Source organism: Taudactylus pleione, unplaced genomic scaffold, assembly GCF_031769625.1.
Source record: "Taudactylus pleione unplaced genomic scaffold, aTauple2 ptg000372l, whole genome shotgun sequence".
Lineage (NCBI taxonomy): Eukaryota > Metazoa > Chordata > Amphibia > Anura > Myobatrachidae > Taudactylus > Taudactylus pleione.
In genome coordinates, this window is record NW_028284773.1 from 8,047,112 (window position 1) to 8,070,330 (window position 23,219).

The following is a 23,219-nucleotide window of genomic DNA, read 5'->3' on the forward strand; positions in this document are numbered from 1 at the left end:
ATCAGCAAAAAGTGAAAACATGTTTACAAATCACCTTGCACACTTTTGGACCATATTTCTGTACTTCCCTGATTTCCTCTCCAGCTCCCGGGAGAGTATTCAATCTTCCCTTCTACGGTTAACTGTGCATAGACCACAATGACAGGATTTGCAATGAATCACGTAATCACCACCTATGCAATGTAAGACGGGTGAGCCAGGGGCATGATGCTATGAATTACTTCATTGTGGCCTGTCCCTATGGTTTTTGATGCAATTTCCAGCATTGTGTTGCATAGGACCACAATGATGTGATTCATAGCGAATCGTTTTGTGGTCTATGCCCAGTTAACCATAGAAAGGAAGACCGAACTCTCCCAAATTCTGAAGTCTCCCAGAAAGTCTGAGAGAAATTGAGCAAGTATGATACAGTATATACCATCCCCGAATAAATGACAAAATATGCTTTTTTCTTCAAAAATACTGCTTCGTGGAGCCTCTTTTGTGTCTTGAAAGTGAGAGCACATCATGTTACATATACATCCTTTATTTACAGTGGTTTCAGCTTCCATCTTAATGCATGCCAGAGGCCCCACCCACTTAACCCTGGCAGGCCGTCAACATCCACCTCCCCGGCATCGCACTGCTGAAACACTGGGCACACATGATGGCACAGTCATGGAAAGCTTCACAGCCCTCCCTGCGCCGCTGCTGCATAGTGACTCAGTGGCACCTCCTCCTCACCATGTGACATTACAATAGATGACATCATATAGATGCCCGCTCCATTAATGCCAGTCTGGACTCCGTGCTAGATAAGCTTATGCACTGTTCCATGGCAGCCCAGCCAGGTGACTTATCCTGCTGCTGAATGAGTGGTCAGTGAGTCCTTAAGTGCTGGCTGCAGTGCTGATGGGGGGCCCCTAAAAAAATGGGTGTATAGGGCCCCATGATTTCTGTTGCTGGCAGTGACCCTCACTTTAGGACTACAGAGACCATCTTGCAACACTGGTTTGCCATGAGAACGGTTTACAATATCTTACTCACAACCAATAGGTTCGAACCCAGTGTATGCACCCTGCTATTCAATGTACTATATACACACACCATTGCAAATCATCTGTAAGTATGAAACAAGAAAAAATTCAAAGATGAAAATAAAATATAAATATCAAACACCACAAACTTTGCTCCATCTGGTCGCCTATACAGACCACGCACATATAGTGACTACAACATCAGACTCCAAAAATACAGACATAGGGACTTTGAATCCCTCCAATCCAGGAATGCATGCAACAACTAATAATGCAATAAGTTTAGCACAATAGGTGCAGTACACATTGCATTCATGCCACACAGGGGAATTATTATCAGACACCACTACACACCCTATGTTAGGCTGCCTACACTCAGAAGAGGAAGACATGTGCCCTTATAATGACCAAAAACCAACAAAAATACATTTTATATATATATTAGGGGTGTGCACCGGCCACTTTTCGTGTTTTGTGTTTTGGTTTTGGATCTGGATCTTTCTTCGTGTTTTGGATCTGGATTGGTTTTGCCAAAACCACCCTTCCGTGTTTTGGGTTCTGGGTTTTGTGTTTTGGATCTGTATTTTTTTGAAAAAAAGCATAAAAACAGCTAAAATCACAGAATTTGTAGGTTTTTCTGCTCCTATGCTATTATTAACCTCAATAACCTTAATTTCCACTCATTTCCAGTCTATTCTGAATACCTCAAACCTCACAATAGTGTTTTTATGTCCAAAAGGTTGCACCGAGGTAGCTGGATGACTATGCTAAGCGACACGAGTGGGCGGCACAAACACGTGACCCATCTAGGCGTGAAACTGCAGTGGCAGACAGGATGGCATTGAAAAACTAGGCCCCAAACTGTACATAATGCAAAGAAAAAAAAGAGGTGCAAGATGGAATTGTCCTTGGGCCCTCCCACCCACCCTTATGTTGTATAAACAGGACATGCACACTTTAACAAACCAATCATTTCAGCGCCAGGGTCTGCCACACAACTGTGGCTGAAATGATTGGTTCGTTTGGGCCCCCACAAAACAAGCTGGCAATTTATCTGTCCCTGCACAAACTGGCTCTACGGAGGCAAGATGTCACCCTCATCCTCCTCATCCACCGATTCCTCACCCTCTTCAGTGTGTACATCCTCATCCTCACAGAGTATTAATTCGTCCCTGCTGGAACCACAGGTCCCTCTGTACGTTCTGGAGGCTGGTCTCCCTGGAAGAGTTGATAATTCATTTTATGAACATCATCTTCTCCACATTTTGTGGACGCAACCTCCTACGCCTTTCGCTGACAAGGTTCCCGGCTGCACTAAACACTCTTTCGGAGTACACACTGGAGGGGGGGCAACTCAGGTAAAATAGAGCCAGTTTGTACAGGGACCTCCAAATTGCTTCTTTTTCCTGCCAGTACAGGTACGGACTGTCTGACATGCCTACTTGGATGCTGTCACCGATGTAATCCTTTAACAGACAGACGCACGCTTGTCGCTGCTGCTTTGAGGATTCAAGTGCGGCTACAGCCCACACAATTCACAAAGACAGAAAAAAATAAAGAATATTTTTATTGTTTGTGGAGCACACTTTGAGGGTTACACCACCCTTTAACAGACAGACGCACGCTTGTCGCGCTGCTTTGAGGATGCAAGTGCGGCTACAGCCCACACAATTCACAAAGACAGAAAAAAGAAGAAGAATATTTTTATTGTTTGTGTAGCACACTTTGAGGGTGTCACCACCCTTTAACAGACAGACGCACGCTTGTCGCTGCTGCTTTAAGGATGCAGGTGCGGCTACAGCCCACACATTTCACAAAGACCGAAAAAAAAAGAACAATATTTTAATTGTTTGTGTAGCACACTTTGAGGGTGTCACCACCCTTTAACAGACAGACGCACGCTTGTCGCTGCTGCTTTAAGGATGCAGGTGCGGCTACAGCCCACACAATTCACAAAGACAGAAAAAAGAAGAAGAATATTTTTATTGTTTGTGTAGCACACTTTGAGGGTGTCACCACCCTTTAACAGACAGACGCACGCTTGTCGCTGCTGCTTTGAGGATGCAAGTGCGGCTACATCGCACACAAGTCACAAACACAGAAAAAAAAAGAACAATATTTTAATTGTTTGTGTAGCACACTTTGAGGGTGTCACCACCCTTTAACAGACAGACGCACGCTTGTCGCTGCTGCTTTGAGGATGCAGGTGGAATCTAGATGGGATTTGGAACCGAGGACACACTACCTCCATCAATTGTCTAAATCCCACTGCACTAATGTCGGATACCGGACGCACGTCTAACACCAACATAGCAGTCAAGGCCTCAGTTATACGTTTTGCTTCAGGATGACTGCTGTCGTACTTCATCCTCATCGCTAGGGACTGTTGGAGGGTCAATTGTTTAGTAAAAGTAGTGATGTTCCTACTTCCTCTCTGGGATGATGAACAACTCCCAGCAGCAGCAACAGCACTAGGAGGAAGTGGTTCTTGATCTTTCCCTATTTTATTTTTATCGGAGAAAGTTTGGTCCTCCATTTATGTTATATTGATATATATACGTGCGGCTAAAGCGCACACAAACACAGAAAATATTTTTTTATTTTTGCTGGAGAGTAGTGCACTTTGTGGGTTACACCACCCTTTAAGAAATGAGCCAGCCAGCTCTTTACTTATGGGACACAGGCGCACGCTTGGCGCTGCTCCTTTGTTGATGCACGTGCAGCCACAGTGCACACAAGTCACAAACACAGAAAATATATATTTTTTTGGTTTGGAGTGTACTTTGGGGGTTACAGAACCCTTTAACGGTCAAGCCTGCCGGCCCTTTACTTATGACACAGGCGCACGCTTGGCACTACTTTGTTGATGCACGTGCGGCTACTGCGCACACAATTCACAAACACAGAAAATAATTTTTTTTTTGGTTTGGACTGGAGAGTACTTTCGGGGGTTACAGCACCCTTTAACGGTCTAGCCAGCCGGCCCTTTACTTATGACACAGGCGCACGCTTGGCACTACTTTGTTGATGCACGTGCGGCTACTGCGCACACAATTCACAAACACAGAAAATAATTTTTTTTTTGGTTTGGACTGGAGTGTACTTTGGGGGTTACAGCACCCTTTAACGGTCAAGCCAGCCGGCCCTTTACTTATGACACAGGCGCACGCTTGGCACTACTTTGTTGATGCACATGCGGCTACTGCGCACACAATTCACAAACACAGAAAATAATTTTTTTTTTGGTTTGGACTGGAGTGTACTTTCGGGGGTTACAGCACCCTTTAACGGTCAAGCCAGCCGGCCCTTTACTTATGACACAGGCGCACGCTTGGCACTACTTTGTTGATGCACGTGCGGCTACTGCGCACACAATTCACAAACACAGAAAATATATTATTTTTTTAGCACTTGGGGGGAGCACCCCTGATGGACAGAGCACCCCCTGGACAACACTACAGCACCCCTTTAGGACTGGGACACTGCACAGGACTTTGGAGTGGACACAGCCCCTATGGAGAACTGACTGCACAACACAGTCCAGCCAGCCCCTATGGACTTTGAAGTAGTGGACACAGCCCCTATTAACAACAGCAGCACAGCACAACACAGCCAGCCCCTATGGACTTTGAAGTAGTGGACAACAGCAGCACTACACTACACTACACTACACAGCCCTAACTCCCACCCTCCCTCTTCACTGTCCACAGCCGAGTGAGAAAATGGCGCCGACGCGGGTACCTTATATAGGATCCAAAACCTGCGAGACTCGGAAGGCGGGATGATGACGTTTTGCCTCAATTTCAGATCCGAGTCAGGCGGGAAAAGTCGAGCCTGATTCGGATCGGACTCGGATCGGGGGGGCTCGGGGGGGTTCGGATTTCAGAAATCCGAACCCGCTCACCCCTAATATATATATATATATATATATATATATATATATATAAAAAATGGTTTTGTCCTAATACTATAGCAGGTGTCAATAGTATGTATTGTGAGTTTGGAAATATGGCCAAAAATAAACAAATATTCATAATAATTTTCCCAAAACTTTATCCTCTAATAAGTCAGACATGTTACATACATGTGTATCCAACATAGTGAGTACCTCACTGCTTCTGTTCATTATGGCATTCTTCCTCATCATTCAGCAAACATTACACATGCGCGGATTACACATGCTCTGATGTATAGGGATGGCCATCGACCATCGACAGTTAACTATCATTGATGGTTAACTACCGATGGCCGATTGGTTTTGCCACAGATGGCAGAGATCCAATGGTTCTCTGCCATCAATGGCAGATAGTCTAGTGTCATTGATGGTAATTATTGATAGAACTATCGATGGTGACTATCGATGGACAGCCCACCGATACCCATCCCTACTAATTAATCCCTCCCATGAGGCTGCTGCTGCTAATTTTCTCCAAGGGTCAGAGAAGCATGTGATGAGCTCTACTAATCAAAGCTCAGCACATGCCTCTCTGACCTGTTGTGCCAACTCTCGTGGGGGGGGGTGCCCATAGCAACCAATCAGCTTCTATCACCCCCCTTAATTTACAGTATATGGCCCTGTATGTACTTGTTTTTCTGCTAATCATCACATCATCATCAGTGTACCTTAGGCTTGCCTACCCTCCCGATTTGGCCGGGAGCCTCCCGAATATCGGATGCCTCCTGATGGCCGCTGACCCATCTGGCCCCCCTGCTCTAATGATAGAAACTCCCACAGTGTCATTGCGGCCCTACACCCTGCTTCACAATGCCTTTCATTTCTATTGTGAAGAGGGGGCGGGGCCACGATGTCGTGATCGCATGGTCATGCCTCAAATACTTAGTCATTGCCTGACCATGCTCCCAGCTATACACAGGCATTCAGCTCCCTCTCGGAAGCTGTTTTGTAGGTGTGCCGCACCAGGGTCTGCACCATCAGACTTCCCGGACCTGGCAGAGGGTTTCTGAGGGCCAGGCTGAGTAAGCTTCAGTTTATGCAGACTGGCCGAGGGCAGCGACCATCGTGACCTGTGGTGTCTACGTACTCGGATTTCAGATACATACAGGAGGTGTCTATTTCCTACACCTCCTGCTGCATTTGCATTTTACTTGTACGGTATTGCACAGCCGCTTCCTTGCAGAACTAATAGCAAAAAGGACCAAGCGCTAATGAACACTTATTAGACAATATAACAATAATATAGGTGAAAACGAAAAGATAAATAAATAGAAAATATATATAGAAGCAGCAAAAGAAAAAGTTGTGCTTGCGGTAGCATATCAAACATACACCTGTAGAACAGGTGAAATACAGACATGTATTGTTAATCTACGGGCTAATTAGAAGAGAAGAGAGCTTCCTTGCAGCTGTGTAACACTGTCCATATCTGGACCAGGCCCAAAGTTTGATGATTTGACATGTGCTACTTTGCTAATATAACATGGGAACTACTGATACTACAATCTGTTGAAAGGCATTGTGGTGACAATAAGAGGAGTTGTTAAACTGCTGACCTGTCCAGCGCTGTGACTGGTCTTATTTTATCAGTGTGGGTCCTATTTATTAATATTATCATCATGGTCCTGAAATATAACATTATTTATTCCAGCACATCTTGAAAACGTAGCCTCAGGGCATCTAGAGATGGTGCTATCTAACTAGTGATCTATATTATGGCCAAACACAGCAAATTTGACAGCCCTCTTATCTGCTGTTTCCAGATGATGATAAGGTAAAAGTGGTATGATACATAGGCCCCTGTGTAATGATGAATAGCTTTCTTAATTACTTACTTTTTAATTTAGATATTGGATTGCAGCAGAAACACTACGACCGTAATACTATAAATGGGAGGGATTCAGATGCATTCAGCTAATAAGCTGATGCTGATCATCATCATCATCATCATCATTAGTTCACATTCAGCACCAGGGTTCAAGCAGGGATCCACCAGATGCAATTGCATATTTCTTTTTTAGAGCTTACTAAACAATTGACATCCATGCAACATGAGTAGTGTTCCAACTTTGGCAGCATTCAGCACTGAGCAACTAGGAATGGAAAGAAATGGTGGTCACTAAATCAAACAATTCTAACAAGCATTTACTAATCTGTGATGTGTGCACTATGAAGCTGCTGAAGCTGGATTGCAGTGTGACATTCATACTTGCCAACTCTCCCTGATTGACAGGGCATGCATGCCGACATTCAGTTCCCTCCTTCCGGGAGGGAGCTGAATGTCTGTGCACAGCGGGGGAAGTGGCCGGGCGATGACGCGGTTTTAGGGGCGGAGCCGGGGGCAGAGCCACGTGATCGCGTCATCGTGGCTCCGCCCCCCTGCACAATGCCGAAAATATTGGCATTGTGCAGCAGGGGGTGGACCACGATGACGCGTCATCGGGCCCCCCGCTGCGGAGGTTTCTTGCAGTAGTTGGGGTCATGCGGCAGCCGGGAGGCTTGCCTGTCTTTCCGGGAGGTCGGGAGCGGCACCCGATATTCGGGAGGCTCCCGACCAAATCGGGAGGGTAGACAAGCCTGTGTCAGGGTGACTCTCTGAAATAGCAGTAATCTCCCTGTCTCCCTGAAGAGCCTAGCAACCAACCTGTCTCCCTGAAGAGACTAGCAATCTCCCTGATTGCACCTTACCCCCATTATGAATATGTTATATATAAAAATAAACAGAGATATTTACATTCAAATGGGATTATTAGTATCATTTCCCTGCATTGGTTATAAGGCACAATGGGGTAGATGTATGATAGTGGCACTTAACGTGCCGTTATACCGCTTCCTGCGAAGCAGGAAAGCACTACCGATGAGATGTAAGAACATCTCATCGGCCGGAGAGGGGGAGCGTTAAATCCCCCCCCCCCGGCGCTACCCGCTAGAGACAGCAGCGCATCAGCCTAGTGATGATGCACTGTGTCTCTGTCCCGGCCGGCTCCACTGAGCATGCGCGGGATCTCGCAAGTATCGCGAGATCTCCGCGTGCAGTCATGGAGCCGGCAGCCACCACAGCAGGGACAGTGCTGTCCCTGCTGTGGGGATAGGCTAGCGCCAGGCTGTAGCTGTTGATAACGACAGCTACAGCCGGCCAAACGGTCATGCGGTATGACCGTTCCTACATGGCCCTGCCGCTCGGCGCTGCTATCTTGCAGATAGCAGCACCGATAATGACAGGGGCGCATAGCGCCCCTGTCATTTACCGCCCAGACCCCCGAACATACATCGGGGAGAAGTGGTATCAGCGCACATAACGTGCGATGATACCGCTTCAGGGCTTCATACATCTCCCCCAATGATTCCTATGGCTACATGTATTTTCTGTAATATATCAGTGTGTTTTCATAAAAAAATAGATCTTACTAACTGCTTTGGGGCTCATTTACATTTGGATGTAAATCAGTGTTATGACATGCCTCTCAGATATAGCAGTACATGCCCACTTTACCACCGCGCTCATAGGTGTTGCTTTCACAATCTCCCTGAAATGCTTTTTCAAAAGTAGGCAAGTATGGAATATTTAAAAAAATAAATAATAGACTTGGAGAACTTGTTTCTTGAACACCTGTACTTGATAAATGTTATCTCCACGATGAGTGGCTGCTATCAGCAATTTCTTCCCTGGTTCACTTCACTTACACTATTTCACTACCTGATACATCAACCCCATAGTTTCAGTATTCAGGTCCCATCTTGGTGATACAGTGTATTTAGTATTGATTAAAATTTGTCAAAATATACAGCACACTAGAACAGGGTGTTTTTATGCATGTATAAATAAATTGAAGGATGTCATATTAGTTTCTGCCTCAGGCACTATAATATACTGTAGTCAATAAGCCATGCCTTATTATATGTAGGTGTGTGTATACAACTGTACGGCGTTCTTCTCTTTCTCTTCTGCAATCTGACTCAGTACATTTTTAAACATTTGTTCATCTTCCACTTTGCATTTTATTGTACAGAGGTTTGACTCTCCGATTGTTTTGGATGTTGGTCAACGTACAGTTTCGAGTGAAGAGAAGTCGGCAGATTTAGCAGCTAAACTCCTGCTTTTGGATGAGCTTGTCTCGCTGGAAAATGATGTGATTGAGACCAAAAAGAAAAGAAGCTTCCCAGGCTTTGGGTCTCCTCTAGACAGGATTTCTGCAGGCACCACTGAAATAAAGGGAAAGCAAAGGTAGGTTACCATGTTGTTGAATGATAAATGCATGCAATATGATTGCTAGACTATTACAGCATAGCATAGAAAGTTAGAAAGCGGGAAATAATTAGCACAACACATACACCATGTAAATGATAAAGTACTGTCCAAAGGAATCTCCAGTTCTGTCCATCTCTGCATATCCAACCTTATGCCAAAGTATTCTCCCAACCAGGGCTGGAGTCTGAGTAGAGCAAAGGGGATAATTGTCTTAAGCCCTAAACCCCATGGTGAACCCTAAACACTATTATACTGTATATTTATTTCAACTTTTTCTAACAACCAATGGTCTGTTTATATTTATCTGGATACAGATACAGAGGAATCATTGACAGCACAGTTTCATCTACGACAGCAGCCAATCTGAGTTCACTGAATTCTGATTGGCTGGTCAGTGCCTGATTATGGATTAGGCTACAGCCCAGGGCAACAGGACTCGGAGGGGTGCTAAATTGGTGGCATCCGGGGATTAAAATTACAACCTAATTCACTCCATAGTGGCTGTGGCCACAGAGCTTAATTAAAGATGTTTCGTGGAAATCCAACCATTGGGAGGCGGTGTTAAGGGGAAAGATCTTAAAGTGACTTTTAGGAGATTGTGCCTATGTGCCCATGTAACTTAGAGGTCTATTTACTAAGCCTTGGATGGAGATAAAGTGGACAGAGATAAAGTACAAGCCAATCAGCTCCTAACTGCCATGTCACAGTGTTTGAAAAATGACAGGAGTTGATTGGTTGGTACTTTTTTGGTACTTTATCTCCGTCCACTTTATCTCTTTCCAAGGCTTAGTACATAGACCCTTAGTGCTAAAACCTTTACTTTATTTACATTGTGCTACAGTGCAATCTGTGTATCCTGTAGACCTGCATGCAATTATCATTATTATTATTATTATTATTATTATTACTATTATCATTTATTTATATGGCGCCATAAGTTTTCTGCAGTGCCTTACATAGTACATAAACAAATAGGTGACCAGTGACTTACAGTACTATACAATACAATGCAGGACAAGGACATGGATAATATACATTGCTACAATAGCGACCATAACACACATAAGCAGCAGAGCATAAACAACCAATTGTTAGTGCCCTAGTGGGGAGTAAGAAGTAGATGAAAGTAAAGTAAGGAGAAGCACAAGAGGGTAGAGGGCCCTGCTCGTAAGAGCTTACATTCTAAAAGGAAGGGGCAGACAAACAGGTGCGACACAGAAGGAGCAGACAGGGAGGAAGGAACATGTAGTAGCAAGTTAGTATGAGAACTGGAAGGCTTTAATGAAGTAGTGGGTCTTGAGAGCCCATTTGAATGATTGTAAAGAGGTGGAGAGGGAGAGAGTTCCAAAGGAGGGGAGCAGCAAAATCTTGGAGGCGGGAGTGGGAGGAAGTAATCAGTTGGCATGAAAGGCGGTGTGCATTAATTGAGCAAAGATGGTGGACAGGAGAGTGAAGGGAGATGAGATCAGAGATGTAAATGGGAGAAGATTGGGTGAGGGCTTTGTAAGCAAGTATGAGAACCTTGAATTGGGTTCTGAAATGGAATGGGAACCAGTGGACTGCTTGTAGGAGAGGGGAGGCAGATGTAGAGCGTTTGCAGAGGAAGATGAGCCGAGCAGCAGCATTGACGACAGACTGGAGAGAAGAGAGATTGGATTTGGGAAGTCCCAGGAGGAGGAGGTTACAGTAGTCCAATCTGGAGATGACCAGTGAATGTATGAAGGTTTTAGTAGCATCCTGGGTGAGAAAGGGTCTGATCTTGGAAATATTTTTGAGATGGAAATGACAGGACTGCGAAAGTTTCTGGATATGTGGTTTAAAGGAGAGGGATGAGTCCAGGATAACACCAAGACAGCGCACTATGGGGCTAGATGAGATAGTTGTGCCATCAATTGATAAATAAAATAGTGGGAAGTGAGGTTATGTGGGAGGGTGGGAAGGCAATCAGCTCAGTCTTGGACATGTAAAGTTTAAGAAATCACTGGGACATCCAGGTAGAGACAGCAGATAGAGAGTTGGAGATACAAGTTCAGTAGGACTGACACTAGGAGAGTAGTCAGTAGGGGAGAGATCAGGGGAGGAAAGGTAGATCTGAGTATCATCAGCATAGAGATAATGGAGTTCAAAAGAGCTGATGAGTTCACCTAGAGAGGACATATAGAGGGAGAATAGGAGAGGTCAAAGAACAGAACCTTGGGGAACACCTACTGTAAGAGACTGTGGGGGGGGAGGAGTCATGAAAGGAAACAGAAGGATCGGTCAGAGAGGTAGGAGGACAGCCAGTAGATGGCAGTGTCACGTAGACCAAGGGAGTGAAGGACTTGCAGCAGGAGAGGGTGGTCCACAGTATCAAAAGCAGCAGAGAGGAGAATGAGCAGAGAGCAGTGGCCCTTGGATTTGGCAGAAAGGAGGTCGTTGCTGACTTTCATGAGGGCAGTTTCAGTGGAGTGGAGAGAACAGAAGCCAGACTGAAAAGGGTCAAGGAGGGAGTGAGAGGAAAGAAAGGCGGTTGTAAACAATATGCTCAAGGAGTTTGCAGGCAAACGATAGGAAAGACATGGGTAAGTAGTTATAGAGAATGTTAGGCTCAAGGGTAGGTTTTTTAAGAATAGGGGAGACAAGGGCATGCTTAAATGCAGAAGGGGCAGTGCCTGATGAGAGGGAGAGATTAAGGAGGTGGCCAAGATGGGAGCAGGCAGAAGGGGAGAGGTAGCGGAGGAGCAGGAAGGGGATAGGGTCAAGGGGGAGGTGAAAGGGGAGGGGGACCGGATGAGGGTCATGACTTCCTCTCCAGATACAGGGGAGAAGGATGTCAGAGTCTGTAAAATGGATGGGGAGGGGTGATCCGGGAAAGGAGGAGGCGGAGAACTGGGGGACTGGTTGGAGATGATGTCATGATGTATGGAATCAATTTTAGATGTACAGTAGGTAGCAAAGTCAAGGGCAAAGACCGAGAAGGGGTGATGAGGAGGGGGTGGGCAGAGGAGGGAATTGAAAGTGGTGAAGAGACACTGGGGATTTGAGGACTGGGAGGAGATGAGGTTCTTGAAATATGACTGTTTAGAGAGGGAAAGGGCAGCACTGCAGGATGAGCATAAATTTGAAATGGAGAAAATCTGCCTTAGAAATCTGCCACTGTCGCTCGGCGGTTTGTGAACACTTTTGCAGGTATCTGGTGCATTTGGAATACCAGTGTTAAGGTGTGGATCTACGAGGGTGAGTAATAATTGCCAGAGCAACAAAGTCAAGAGCATTTGTAAGGGAGGCATTGTATAGGGAAGCAGCTTGCTCAGGGCAGGAGAGAGAAAGGATAGATTAGAGAAGTGAGTCAAGCAGGGAAGAAAAGGAAACAATGTCGATAGCCTCAATGGAAGGATAGAGGGATAGTTTAAAAAAGAGAAAGTGATGGTCAGAGAGGATGAATTGGAATAATCAGGAATATCACAACGGTGAGTGAAGACCAGATCAAGCGAATGCCCACTCACATGGGAGGGTGAGGAGGTCCATTGGGAGAGGCCAAATGAAGATGTTAGGGTGAGGAGTTTGGAGGCAGAGGATTCTGTGGGGATATCAATTGGAATATTGCAGTCACCTAGGATAATAGAAGGAAGGTCTGAGGAGAGAAAGTGAAGGAGCTAGTAAGCAAAGTTGTCATGGAACTTGGAGGGAGGGCCAGGGGGACAATAAATGACAGCAACTCGTAGGTGTGCTGATTGGAAGAGGCATATAGCATAAACTTCAAATGTAGACAATGTAAGGGATTTGTTCTGAGGGCGTGAGTTGGTATGAGTAACCAGGGGATAGAAGTACACCAACACCACCACCATGGCGACCCCCAGGCCGGGGGGGTGTTGAAGAAGGTGAGGCCCCCAGAGGAGAGAGCTGCAGGAGAAGTGGTGTCACAGGGTGAAATCCAGGTTTCAGTAATGGCTAGGAGATTCGGGGAGTTCGAGATGAAAAGGTTATGGGTGGGGACCAGTTTATTACAGACTGATCTGGCATTCCAGAGGGCACAGGATAGAGGGACAGAGATGTGAATGAGATTATCAGGGTTGCTGTAGCATGGAGGTGAGATTAATTTGGGGGACCGAGATGAATATAGTGCAGTGATCGTGCAGGCTCCAGTGCTAGGAGGGCAACCTGTAGGAGGTAGGCAGGGAGGGGGAATAATGACATGTGGATGAAGGTGGGGGGAAGTGACAGGGAGAGGCAGAGCCATAACTAGACTTTTTGGTACCCTGTGCCAGAGAGAGCATTGGCGCCCCCCCCCTTCATGTTTTTAAATAGGGATATAATATAGTGCACCTGAAAAAGGGCCATGGCCTCATGGGGAAGGGCCTGGGAAGAGATAGGGGAGGCCAGGAGAAGCTGGGGATAAAAAAAAGAGGAAGCTATAAGTGAGAATGATAATAAACATTAAAATTGACAGGCCCAAACAGCACACCCTACCCTGCGGTGCCTTGTGCCACGGCACTGGTCCGACCACCCTAGTTACGGCCCTGGGGAGAGGAGGGTGGGAGGAGAGTTTAGCAGTGCGGTAGTAGGACACCGGTGGGGTGTAAGAGAATGAAAGTGGAGTAATGGGAGAAGAGGAGGAGGAAGGCAGACAGAGGAGGGGAGATAAGGGAGGGAGGAAGTGGAGGAGACCAGGGGGAAAGGATAACGGTGGAAGCAGGGGGCAGAACCAAAGATTAGGTAGACAGAGTGAAGAGGGAAGTTGAAGAAAACATGGTCATGGTAAATATGGGAAGCAAAGGTTGAAAATTGGAAATGAAGAAAAAATGTAAGAGAATGTTCAGATTTCCAGAAATGGAAGTAAAATTACAGTATGCGCAACAAAAGTTTATTATTGACTATAATAAAAGTGGAGATTTGATGGGAGCAGAAATTGAATATTAAAGTAGATAGTGGTAGTAGCTAGATGTGAATCGGTATGATTTACCGCCAGACGCAGTGGAAATCCTGATCGTCCTTAGGTAAGTATTAGCTAACCTAATTCTACCCCCTAACCCTAACCCTCCCTTAGGGGTGAATAACCCTAACCTTCCCCCCCCCAGTACCTAACCCTAATCCCCCCTCTAAGTGCCTAAACCTAACCCCCCCCTTCCCCACTGCCTAAACCTAAGTCCCTCGGGGGGGTGCCTAACTCGGGATGCAATTGGGAAACCGGCTGTCTTGATCCCGACAGCCGGCTTCCCAACTGCTTTATCCCAGCGAGGGTGAAATGCCCGGCGTCTAGATGTAGACGCCGCTCATTTCCCTGACACCGGGAGACCGGTGCCCGGCATCCCGATTGAAGGGATGCCGGGTGCCGCGAGCGGACAGCCGCGCGGGGGGGTTAGGTTTAGGGCACCCGGGGGAAACTTAGGGTTAGGCACCCCCTCGGGAGGATTAGGGTTAGGCTAGGGGGAGGGAGGGTTAGGGTTAGGCACCCCCAGGGGGATTCCCCTAACCCTATCCTCCCCCCCGGGGGTGCCTAACCCTAACCTCTCCTTCCCCTAGCCTAAACCTAACCTCCCGGGGGGTGCCTAACCCTAAGTCCCCCCCCCGGGAACCCTAAACCTAGCCCTCCCCCCCTGCGGCTATCGGCGCCCGGCGTCCCTTCAGTCGGGATGCCGGGCGTCGTGCTCCCGGCGTATGTCTAATGACAGGTGTCGGCATATCGACGCCTGTCTTTAGACCCTTGCCGGGATATGACAGTCGGGAAGCCGGCTGTCAGGATTAGGTCCGCCGGCTTCCCGACTGCATACCACTAGATGATGTAAAGGTGCTGTTCCGCTACACGAGAGTGGAACGATTGTTCGATTACAACATTGTAATTGTTCAATCATTCTTCATCCTGTGCAGTGGATAAAGTGCCCATACTGAATGATATGTCGTTCAGTGCAGGCACCCTCCCTCATCCCCGAACCTACACAACCTATCGATATCGTCTAGTTGGCCTGCATGTTCATGCGATGACAAATGCAGACAACAACCAGCAGGAGCGCGTATCGCTGGTTGTTGCCAGCATATTCACTGCATGCTTAATGAACGATTGAACGATAACAATGTCGTAATCGTTCAATCACTCATTTTTGCACTAAGATTATATGTAAAGCAGAGAGCCAGCACAAATAGTAGCAAATGAGGCACAAGGTTTTTGTAGCGACCAAACAGGGAGTCCAGAGATGAAAGTGCAGGTTATGTAGTCAGCAGGATCTTGTAGTAAGGAGATTTTGAACTCACATTTGTTGATCCAACCTTTGTTCAAATATAGTTTAGGTTGTTGATAGAGTGTAGATAGGTTGTTTGCCTTCTGTTTAATGCCGGTGTAACACCAAAATTATATTTAAAATGTAAAGTGCACTTTTGAATATTGCACACCAGCCAAGGCCTCCAGCCTACAAATGAACCTTACATAGGAGACCTGGCATGTGAATCCACTGATTGCTAACAACCCCCAAAACACTCCCACTAACATGGCTAGCAATACATTAACTTAAACAAACAAACAGTCCATACCACTAAGCTAAAATCAGGGTCTATACATCAATAAGCTAACTAAAATAATAATAATAAAAAAACCTCAGATAGAGATACTATGCAGTGATATGCTATTTAACATTACTTATAAGTTAAATGCTGAGAGGTGTAGTCAATTACCTGCAGGTGACAGAAGAGAAAAGGATGTGTCAATTCACAAGCAATAGCAGCTGTAGATATAATTAATAATGCAAGTATAACGCCAAAATTCTATTTACAATGTACAGTGCACTTTTGAATTTGGTACTTATGATATTCAGCACACCAGCAAAGGCCTCCAGCCCACAGCCATGGCCAAAAGTATTGAGAATGACACAAGTATTGGTTTTCACAAAGTGTGTTGCTTCAGTGTTTTTAGATCTTTTTGTCAGAAGTGTCAAAGGCTTTTATTGACAATTACATTAAGTTTATGCAAAGAATCAATATTTGCAGTGTTGACAATTCTTTTTCAAGACCTCTGCAATTCGCCCTGGCATGCTGTCAATCAAATTCTGGGCCACATACTGACTGATGGCCGCCCATTCTTGCCTAATCAATGCTTGGAGTTTGTCAGAATATGTGGGTTTTTGTTTGTCCACCTACCTCTTGAGGATTGACCACAAATTCTCAATGGGATTAAGGTCTGGGGAGTTTCCTAGCTATGGACCCAAAATTTCGATGTTTTGTTCCCCGAGCCACTTATTTATAACTTTTGCCTTATGGCAAGGTGCTCCATCATGCTGGAAAAGGCATTGTTCATCTCCAAATTGTTCTCGGATGTTTGGGAGAAGTTGCTCTTGGAGGATGTTTTGTTACCATCCTTTTTCATGGCTGTGTTCAGCAAAATTGTGAGAAGCAACCCCACACATGAATGGTCTCAGGATGCTTTACTGATGGCATGACACAGGACGAAGACTTTTGGAGGATTGCCTGGTGTGAAGAAGGGCATCAAAGCCACTTCTCTCCAGGAAAAACATCAGGGACAGACTGATTTTCTACAAAAGGTACAGGGATTGGCTTGCTGAGGACTGGGGTAAAGTTATTTTCTCTGATGAATCCCCTTTCAGATTGTTTGGGGCATCTGGAAAAATGCTTGTCTGGAGAAGGAAAGGTAAGCACTACCATCAGTCCTGTACCATGCCAACAGTAAAGCTGTCATGACCAGAGTTGTTGTACCTGGCGGGTCGCAGTCTCTGCCTTTGCGGGTGCTTTGGCGCGGTCCTACCGGTAGAGGTGCTGGTGTCTGGAGGTTTGTTATAAGTTGCACTAACAACTTGACACTTACCTACAGTATGCCCAGACAGGACGGGGTTACTCCAGTTCTTCCTGTTGCTAGGAGATTGGCACGCCTCAGGAAGTGATGTGTATTCCACAAGTGCAAACCTGATTGGGACTTCAGCCTATTTATACTCACTGATCTATTGCACCTGTGCCGGCTATAGAGTGTCTGTGAATACCCTCAGCCTGGCTGCAGAGTCAGGTTGTTCCTGTTCTCCTGTTCACTGAGGGTCTGATTCAGAGCCGAATGCTCTGACCAGCGCCCTCCTCCATGAAAATGGAGCGTCCTCCTGGACGCTCGCATAGCTGTGGGTGACCACCCACAGCTTATGCGAGCGTCCATGATGATGGTCGCGATGGTCAAGACCATTGTGACCATCGGGCTTGCAATGGAGACCCTGCGGTAGGGTCTCGCTTCCGTAAGCCCTGGAGTGATTTTGGCTCTATCAGAGCCAAAATCACTCCCACTGACATCACTAGTGATGTCAGTGGGGCCGACTTCAGACGGTAGGCGTTCCCATGGGAATGCCTCCGTCTGGCAGCCACGCCCCTGGCACGCCCACCAAAGGGGGCGTGCTGTCAATCAACATCGACAGCACGCCCCCTTTGGTGCGAGACCCGGAGCGACGGAGAGCCCGTCGCTATCCGGGTCTCGTGCATGCGCACGACGGAGCTCCCTCCGCTGTGCGCATGCTCAGTGGGGCAACATCGACCCGCTTCCTAGCCGATCCAAGTAGCTTCCGTGCTACCACCAATCTCCAAATGGCTTCCTAGCCGTATCCAGCAGCTCCCGTGCTGCCTCGTTCACCATACAGCTTCCTAGCCGCTCCAAGTAGCTTCCGTGCTACCACCAATCTCCAAACGGCTTCCTAGCCGCATCCAACATTCATCATATGGCACACTTGCCGCACCATCAGCTCTCAAAGCCATTATCAAACCATAGACTGTTTATCTACGGCAATTGCCCCAACATCGGCACCATCGCTACAACATCGGCACACTTGCCACACCATCGGCTCTCAAAGCCATTATTAAACCATAGACTGCTTATCTATGGCAATTGCCCCAACATCGGCACCATCGCTGCAACATCGACACAGTTGCCGCACCATCGGCTCCCAGAGCCATTTGCTAACTCTAGACTGTTTATCTACAGCTATTGCAGCACCATCGGCATAATTGCCGCACATCGACTCCCAAGCTATTTTCCAAAAAAACAAACTGTACTCTCACAATATCCGTACCATCGATATCCTTATAATCATCAACTATCAGTCCTAACTGTACATTCTTTACCTATTGAATTCCCCTGTATCTCCATGTGAGCCGCTACTACCTCGAGCATAAGTCCAGGCGGCCTCCTAAGTACCAGTGAACGTATCCTAGTTCTAAGGGAACAACGGGTGGTTGTTATTGGCAGAAGATCTCGCTAGCTGGGTTCTTGTGGTGTCACATGGGGTAGGCATCGGAATTCGTAACAAGGTTGGTGCAAGGTGCGCGTGGATGTCCGAAGGGTACAAGCCATGAGGTGACAGGTGAGACTGGCAGCGCTGCTGCACTGGGAAGTTTTCGGGTGCCGCCATCTTGGTTTTGGGCATGTGACCTGAATGGGCCAATTAGGTCAGAGCATCTTGTGTTTACTCTCAGCAGCCTATCATGCACTTTCCCATGGTACTTAAGGGTGTTCAGCACGCCCTCTAGTTGCCAGTGCAACGTATACACAGCGCAAGCTGTGTGAGAGTTCTCTGTGCTCCTTGGCTCAGTGTGATATTTGCAGTCTCGTTTCCTGCTCTGTCTCCAACACAGGCTATTCCCGGATACCCACATCTACCCTGCTATACCCCATTATGCCACGGTTTGTGAACTCTCCAGCTCTCCGGACTCGGAACCAACTCCAGTACTTCAGACCTCTGTTCCTCAGTAACACCTTAATTGGACTTTGTTTTTTCTGCCTAACACCTGTTCCCAGCCTCACTAATTGAACTTTGTTTTTTCTGCCTGATACTTGTTCCTAGCCTCATTAATTGGACTTTGTTTTCCTGCCAGACATTTATTTTCAGTCACACATCACTTGGACTTCTTTATTTCTGCCAGTTTATATATCTGTCACCATTTCATGAATTATAATACTTCTATTAAACCTGATGCATTTCAATACTGCAAACCCGTTCCAGTTTCTTCTCCTGCATCCACCCTGGGTTAAAAAATAATCCAAACCTGACAAAAGCATCCTGAGACCATTCATGTGTGGGGTTGCTTCTCAGCCAAGGGAGCGAGATCACTCACAATTTTGCCTAAGAACACAGTCATGAATAAAGAATGGTACCAAAACATCCTCCAAGAGCAACTTCTCCCAACCATCCAAGAACAATTTGGAGATGAACAATGCCTTTTCCAACATGATGGAGCACCTTGCCATAAGGCAAAAGTGATAACTAAGTGGCTCGGGGAACAAAACATCGAAATGTTGGATCCATGACCAGGAAACTCCCCAGACCTTAATCCCAATGAGAACTTGTGGTCAAACCTCAAGAGGCGGGTGGACAAACAAAACCCCACAAATTCTGACAAACTCCAAGCATTGATTAGGCAAGAATGGGCGGCCATCAGTCAGTATGTTGCCCAGAAGTTGATTGACAGCATGCCAGGGCAAATTGCAGAGGTCTTGAAAAAGAAGAGTCAACTCTGCATAAACTTATTAACAATGGGGCTGTGTGGGATCCCACAACAAAACGAAACCATGGACGATCAAGTGTGGATATTTTGCTTGATAAGTGTTAAATTTGTATGCACCCTGACAAAAGTATTTTATAAACACTGAAATGTTGTTTCACAAAAGCCACTGCCTGACTTTTATTTTGCATTGAGTGCTGCTGTGAACACCTATACTAATATATATATATATATATATATATATGATAGCGGAAGGTGCGGCACTCTTGTACATAATAAAGGGACAAATGCAGGCTTGATAAATAACGTTTCGGTTTATCACCGTCTTCAGATAACAAGCATTACAAAAAGCATCTTACCTTTATAGGCATTACACCCAAGTGAAACCCACATGCCGGAAAGAGGACACAGCACCCGGTCGGCCGACGCAGGATGATGACGTCATCGCGCATGAAGCGCTCGACGTTAGTGGCATCCATCACCATAACAACCAGTAGCTATAGTAACAAGATATAAACAAACACTATAATGACACTGGATCATGCTACATATTGCATATCCATAAGCGAGCAACAGCATATTCAATTTACACTCTATTATGGAGCAAAACTGCTATAAACATTACCTAATGTACCTAAAACATCTACATTAAGCTAGCATATACTCAAACCATAATATATTATAATATGTTAAATATGAATTATATCCAACTGCTATATTTTGCTATGAAGCTATATTACTAAATACATATCAAGATGCCCTATCAAAGAATAAGCAAATAAGGTAGTAGACACTTACAAAAAACATGATAAGGGCAGATTTTCATTTAAACCTCTTGGACTAATAATGTCCAGTCTCTGGATCCATTTTGATTCACACTTCAGTAATGCCAAATGACGATCACCACCTCTACTAAGTGGAGGGATGTGATCAATCATACGGTATTTAAGATTGGCAAGACTGTGTCCTAAATTGGCAAAGTGCCGTGCAACCGGTTGCTCGCTTTTACCACTTGTAATGGCAGCACGAATAGCCGAACGATGTAAACCCATCCGTTCTTTAAATTTCCTTTGCTTCTTACCAATATATGAATGTCCACAAGGGACATATAATTTGGTAGACGACAAAAGAACTGTCACATGTCAGATGATGTCTGATACGAAATTCCTTACCAGAATGGGGATGAAAGAACGTGTTGCCAATAATCAAATAGCGACACAAGAACACTTAAAACAACCCCATCTTTTGTTAGATAAAAAGTGTTTGGGTGCAGCATTCCCCATTCCTGTAACATCAGTTTTGACAAGAATGTCTCTCAAATTTTTCCCCCTTGTGTAACATGGCATAATAGATGTTGCATTGAGACCCAATGTCACATCTGTTTTAACAATTGGCCATAGTTTTTTGGTAAGGTTATTATTTTGTGCAGATAAGGGATTATACCTATTCACCCATGGAAATTTATCACCAGATTGAGTGTTTTCTCTAGTGATCAATAATTGTTTCCGATCCAATGCTAACACTGTTTCCTTCGTTTGAAACAACATTTGTAAGGAATAACCTCGAGTGACAAATTTTTCAATTAACTCATAAATCTGAACACATGCCATTTCGATATTATCATTAATGCGTCTGATACGAATCATCTGTGAGTATGGCAAACCAAGCTTTAAATTATGTGGATGACAACTATTCATGTGTAATAAAGTATTACGATCAGTCTCTTTTATAAATACTGAAGTACTAATACCACATTCATTACGAGTGATTAACACGTCAAGAAAATTAATGCTTTGTTGATCCATACTATATGTAATTTTCACAGGATTGGGCGACACATTGTGTTGATCAATTAATGATTGAAAAGACTCTTTAGACCCATTCCAGATTAGAAAAATGTCGTCAATAAAGCGAGTATAAAACTGGATCATAGAACCAATCTCAGCACGGTCAAAGAACAATTCTTGTTCAATGCCAAACATATATGCATTCGCGTATGCCGGGGCCACAGAGGACCCCATAGCGCATCCTGACAGTTGCAGGTAATACCTTCCATCAAACAAAAAATAATTTTTCATCAAAATAAATTCTAAAAGCTGCAATAAAAACTCAATAAATTATTTTTCTAAAGACATGTTGGAAAGTAATAACTGTTTCACTGCCGCCATACCCGCATCATGCGGAATAACCATGTATAAACTAGTTATATCAGCACATACAAACCATATATCTGGAGGTAATGAATCAAGTCTAGCCAATTTGTTCAACAACATAGTGGTATCTAGCAGAACATTTTTATGACACTGAACTAATGGCTGAAGAACTTGTCCAAAAATATTGCAGAAGGTTGTGACAGAGACCCACGGGCCGAAATGATCGGACGTCCAGGCCTTGGATCAATACCCTTATGGACTTTGGGTAAAGTGTACATTAAGGGGTTCACTGGAAAATCTGGGAGTAACACTTCTTTGAGGTTTTCATCAATAATTTGCATATCCATAGCCATGAGTAAGCATTCCGATAGTTCTTTTTTAAAAAATGCAGTAGGGTCGCCTTGTAATTTCCGATATATCGTGACATCACCCAGTTGACCATAGATCTCATTCTTATACACTGACACATCCTGTATTACCACTCCTCCTCCTTTATCCGCAGAGTGAATAATAATATTGTTATTAGATGACAAGGATCTTAATGCATTACATTCAAGCGGGGTTAGATTTGGGTGTACAGGTAAAGCTTTAGTGGTTATTTCAGAGACCTCCTGATCCAACAATCTCATAAATGTCATAATTGCTGCGTTACATGAAATTGGTTAAAAATGTGATTTCTTCTGTAGTTTCTTTAAAGGCGCAGGGATTTCTGTAGAGCTAATAGCAGATGATGTTATTTTGTCATTATCTTGTTTATGAAAGAACTATTTTAATTTAAGTTTTCTCTGAAGACAATACTTTTCTTTCTGCCACAAGAAATCATTAAATGATGTAGTAGGTATAAAAGATAGTTCTTTTTCCAAAAGGCTCTGTTCTGCCATAGTTAATTCATAAGAGGATAAATTAAAAATGATCTCCTTCGTGCCAGCGGTGGCTTTCCGCCACGTCCCCTGCCTTTGGTTCTGCCCCCCTCTCCGAGTGCAGCCCCTGTAGCCGGGCCTTGCCTTCTTGTGGTAACCCCTAAAGGGGCAAGAGCACCAGTAGATTGTTGTGTATCAGCGGGGGCAACTTCAGAATCACTCGCAGTACTAGTCGGGTCCTGTGATGACTCCGTGTCAAAATATGTTCTTGGATATCGATTGCGTCTAAAGAAAGGCACTTTCTTATCATTGGATCTACTCCCTGATAACCATTGATACACCTTATGGTATTCATAATCAAGTTCAACTTTTAATAGCTTCTCTTTCTTAAATTTAATTAGATCACGCCTATAAATGGCAATCTGATTATTTAATTTCGCAATCAAATCAGTATCGCTATCTGTTGTCAAACTAGGTAAATGCACTGTTTCAAATGATGTAATTTTTTCTTTAAGAGAAATAAGTTCCTTG

General features: G+C 45.0%; 1 protein-coding gene across 1 annotated transcript in view; it reads left to right on the forward strand.

The window, feature by feature from the left end:
* Positions 1–23,219, forward strand: part of OSTN (osteocrin) — a 107,121-nt gene that overhangs the window by 37,634 nt on the left and 46,268 nt on the right. The window contains exon 3 of the mRNA XM_088444727.1: positions 8,982–9,196. Coding sequence (XP_088300853.1) covers positions 8,982–9,196 — 215 coding nt within the window. The remainder of the gene's footprint in view (positions 1–8,981; positions 9,197–23,219) is intronic.